At 37.3% G+C, this 3,934-nt stretch overlaps 1 protein-coding gene across 3 annotated transcripts in view; it reads right to left on the reverse strand.

Annotated features, from left to right (window-relative positions):
• Positions 1-1,947: 1,947 nt before the first annotated feature.
• nup54 (nucleoporin 54) overlaps positions 1,948-3,934 on the reverse strand; it is an 11,703-nt gene continuing 9,716 nt past the window's right edge. For all 3 annotated transcript variants that reach the window (XM_024299806.2, XM_024299805.2, XM_036214521.1), the window contains 3 exons: positions 2,887-3,006; positions 2,499-2,609; positions 1,948-2,423 (listed from right to left, as the gene is read on the reverse strand). In XM_024299806.2, coding sequence (XP_024155574.1) covers positions 2,295-2,423; positions 2,499-2,609; positions 2,887-3,006 — 360 coding nt within the window. In that variant the 3' untranslated portion in view covers positions 1,948-2,294. The remainder of the gene's footprint in view (positions 2,424-2,498; positions 2,610-2,886; positions 3,007-3,934) is intronic.

The following is a 3,934-nucleotide window of genomic DNA, read 5'->3' on the forward strand; positions in this document are numbered from 1 at the left end:
AGCAAAATATATATATATATATATATATATATATATATATATATATATATATATATATAAGAACCTTTGTTGCTAGAACAGGGGTCCCCAAACTTTTTCTTGTGTGGGCCATGTAACTGTTTTCTTCTCTGATGGGGGGCCGGGGTCAGTTTGTAGGCTAGCAGAAAAAGTGTAACAATCACAGCCTAAATGTAAAGATTTATGGTTCTCCAGAAAGTCAGACATAGCCAGACTCTGTAATCTTCACAGGAAAAATACAACATTTTGAAAACTACAAATATAGTCTTACCTACAATAAATTAATAGCTGAAGATGCTTAAACTGATGCTAAAAACACTGAAGCTGTTAGGTAAAAAAAGCTAAAGCTGATAGCTTGCTAAAATATTAGCGAAGTGCTGAAAAAACCTCAAAGAAATTCTAAATTAGCAAAAACAGCTAGCACAAAGCTGAAATATTAGCTAAATGCCAAATTAGCCTAACAAACTGGAAAAATGTCTAATTTAGCCAAAAGATCTATCATAAAGCTGAAATATTAGCTAAACTCCAAATTAACCTAAAAAACTGAATAAATTAGCCAAAAACAGCTAGCATGTAGCTGAAATATTAGCAATATTAGCAAATTAGCCTAAAAAAGTGGAAAAATGGCAGCTTTAGCCACAACAGTTTTGGGGGGCTGGGCCAAAGAGGGCCGGATCCGGCCCAGGGGCCGTAGTTTGGGGACCCTTGCTCTAGAACGGGTAGACTTTTTGACTTGTAGGGCAAAAAAGGTTGTCAATAATTTGACAGGAGGGACGTAGCAGGACCAGATGAGTGGAGTGCTTTGGTAACTCATAAAAGGAAAGAAATAACATGGAATTTATATTTTAATCTTTTTTTATCTCACTTCTGCAGCTTTTGTTCTCCTTTTAATGCCAATTGGACTAACAGGTTGATGTTCATCAGAGAAAAAATGTAAATTTAAGAGCAATGCTGCATTCATGTGGTGTTGGAATGATTGGAAAAATGACTACCCGACTCGAAAAATACAAAAACTTCAGAAAAACAACAAACCTTCCAACATCACATACATGAAAAATAACTTTCAGATTCTAAATGCAAATGTCTGTTTATTTGTAGAGCACCATCTATGGGGAGACACGAGAATTACAGGGAAAATAAAACATTTTTAAAATGTATTCAGTTTAGCGGGCCAGATCAAATACTTTGTGGCTGTAGTTCACCCATCCCTGCTCAGAAATGATGTCTGGAATAAGATATTGTGATTTTATTAGTTAAAGGGAACTTTAAAAACACTGCGAGTAAGTGAATTTTTTGGAGTGATTAAAACACTGGTCAAAGTCAAGGCCCAGGGGCCGGATCCGGCCCTCCAGATCATTTAATTTGATTGTTATGCGATTGAGTTTGACATCCTTGGACTCAAATCTATGCCTTTTCATTTTGTTTTTAGTACATATGATTGAAGATAAAGCATCTGATGGTTTTAACTAAACAGGATCACAAGTGAAAAGACAAAAAGAAGGAAATTCCACTGCATCTTTTATGACAATAACCAATAAAATTCTCAATAAGAATAACTGAATACATTTTGTTTGATGCTATTGCAGTAAATTCTGCATTTCATCCCACTTCTTGGTAAACCGTCTCTGTAGTTCAAATCTTTGGGATCCACGGGTGACCCGCCTGGATGCGGGGGCTCTAATCTGCTTGAAAGCCGCCTAACCAGTTCAGCTGCCAATCAGTCTTTTCATCCCTGCAGGGATGCAAATCCTAAATGTAAATCCTATCAAGTCAAGCCCTGCTTTGATGAGATATAGAAAAGTGGAAGTCTGCAGGTAAACAAGGGAGGTGTCAGGTGTCCCACAGTTTTAATGCAGATGGCCAGAAATGCAAAGATAAACATTCAACTTCTGCTACAGATTATATCTTGAAAATAAAAAAAACAATCTGTTAAAGGTTTACAATTTAAATTTATTAGTATACTAACAGTTAAAAAAAAAATACAAAGATGTATTTACATCTCGACACACTCAACCTCTTTGTTTACATCGCACTGGCAGTCACATGTGATAATCTGATTGACGTGGCTATTATTAGACACTGATCAGTCCATTGAGCCGTCTATTTCAATCCAGATTACACAGTCATTGTTTTGTTGTGGGAGAACACACAACACACCTGCCACAAAAATTAAAAATTGGATTGTTTTGGATAAGAATTGTTTTCTGCGAGGAGAAAAGCTGAAGATTACAAAGCAGGCTGATATTTCAAAATAAAAGCTCTGAGTGTGTGAGGAATCAGCTCAGGATGCCCCCTCTCATGTGTCCACTGTCGCTCAGCCCGTGCTCTATTAGTTTGATGTCTTCCAGGTCGTCTTTAATGACACTGATCAGATGACTCAAACCTTCCTGCTGCTGCTTCAAATGCTGCACGAGGAAAATGGGAGAATGCTTAGAGACAAATCGCAGAGTCATACATTCAAATGAGCGACAGGATCTCACTTGTTTGATTTCTCGGAGCAGGTCTGCATCCACACTATAGCGCTCCTCCGACCTCACAGCTCCAAAGTGGTTCTGCATTCGGATTTGGGACATTAATTCGTTCAGCCGACCCTTCATGACAAGAAGAAAATAATTATTAGTGGATTTTCACAAGCACAGTTTGATCTCTACCAGTATTTTAGATTTAGAAACATGATTAAAACTAAAAAAAGGAGAAAGTTTAGCCGTTTAAGCTCATTCTTTGCTCATTATGCCACCAAAAAAAACCCAAAACATCAAAATTATTAAACTTTTAAATATTAATCAAACATATTGACTGCAAAACCCAGCTTTATGACAACAATTTTGTCAAATCTAGCAGTTCTCGTCTCCTCTCTCTGCAACTTGCCTTGAACTGTGTGGGGGCATTGAGTTCTGACTGAATGGTGTCCAGCTGCACTCGGAGATGCTCCTCGTCCACTTGGATCGCGTAGCCACTTTTCCTTTGAATCTCCTGTTTGATCAAAACCTTCCAGGAAAACATGGCAGTGATACATAGGACGGTGTTAACGAGTGGAGATAAATGCAAATCAGAGCCAAAAACATTCAAATCTGATGGAATCTACAGATGGGATTCATCACAGTTTTACTTCCCTTGGAAAGAATATTAGCGGACAACATCAAAACCTTCAGAGAAAGAATGTAAGAAAGAGGGGCTTGGAGCCTCCTCTCAGCTTTATGGAGCATATTCCAGGAATGCCAGTTCAGTGGGAATTCACCTGAACGTCAACAACAGCTGCAAGATTACAGACCTGAAGAAAGATTTATTATTCGGCCTCTGTGGCAGGTGAACAAAAAGCCCAAAAGTGTCTCTTAAACCTTTCTAGGTCAACTTCTATCAATTTAAAAATCCATTTTTGACCCGTCCAAGAAGATTTTTTTTAACCAAAATCATCAACTTTCTTCATTATAGGACTATTGTAAAAACAGTGAAACAACCAAACTTGTGGTTTCCAGTACTGATGGGAAAAAACAAGAAATGAAGAATTAGGGATCTAATCAGGTGATTGGGAAATGGGCCCGATCATTTAGCTTCAGACTCGATCACAATCGGTTGTTGCACCCTGAACAAGGATCAGATATTTATTTCTGTTGTGGTCAGTCCTGTATATTTTTAATCTTAATTTACCTAGTGCTCAAATACTTGATTCTGATTGGCTGCTGGGTGTGGATTAAACCACATCTAAACAGGAGTTTTGATCATATAGCCCAAATATTCCTAAACACCAGTTGATATTCCAATTATTAACCCACATAAATTGTCATACTTTATTCCACTGTTTATCAAAAAAGTAAGAAAGTGGAAAAAACGATTGACTTTATAGTTTCCTTGATTTGTTTGTTTAATTTGAAACTTTTAAAAACTAGGATGAAGCAGAAGAGAAAGAGAGGAAAGA

This window comes from Oryzias melastigma, linkage group LG12, assembly GCF_002922805.2.
Source record: "Oryzias melastigma strain HK-1 linkage group LG12, ASM292280v2, whole genome shotgun sequence".
Lineage (NCBI taxonomy): Eukaryota > Metazoa > Chordata > Actinopteri > Beloniformes > Adrianichthyidae > Oryzias > Oryzias melastigma.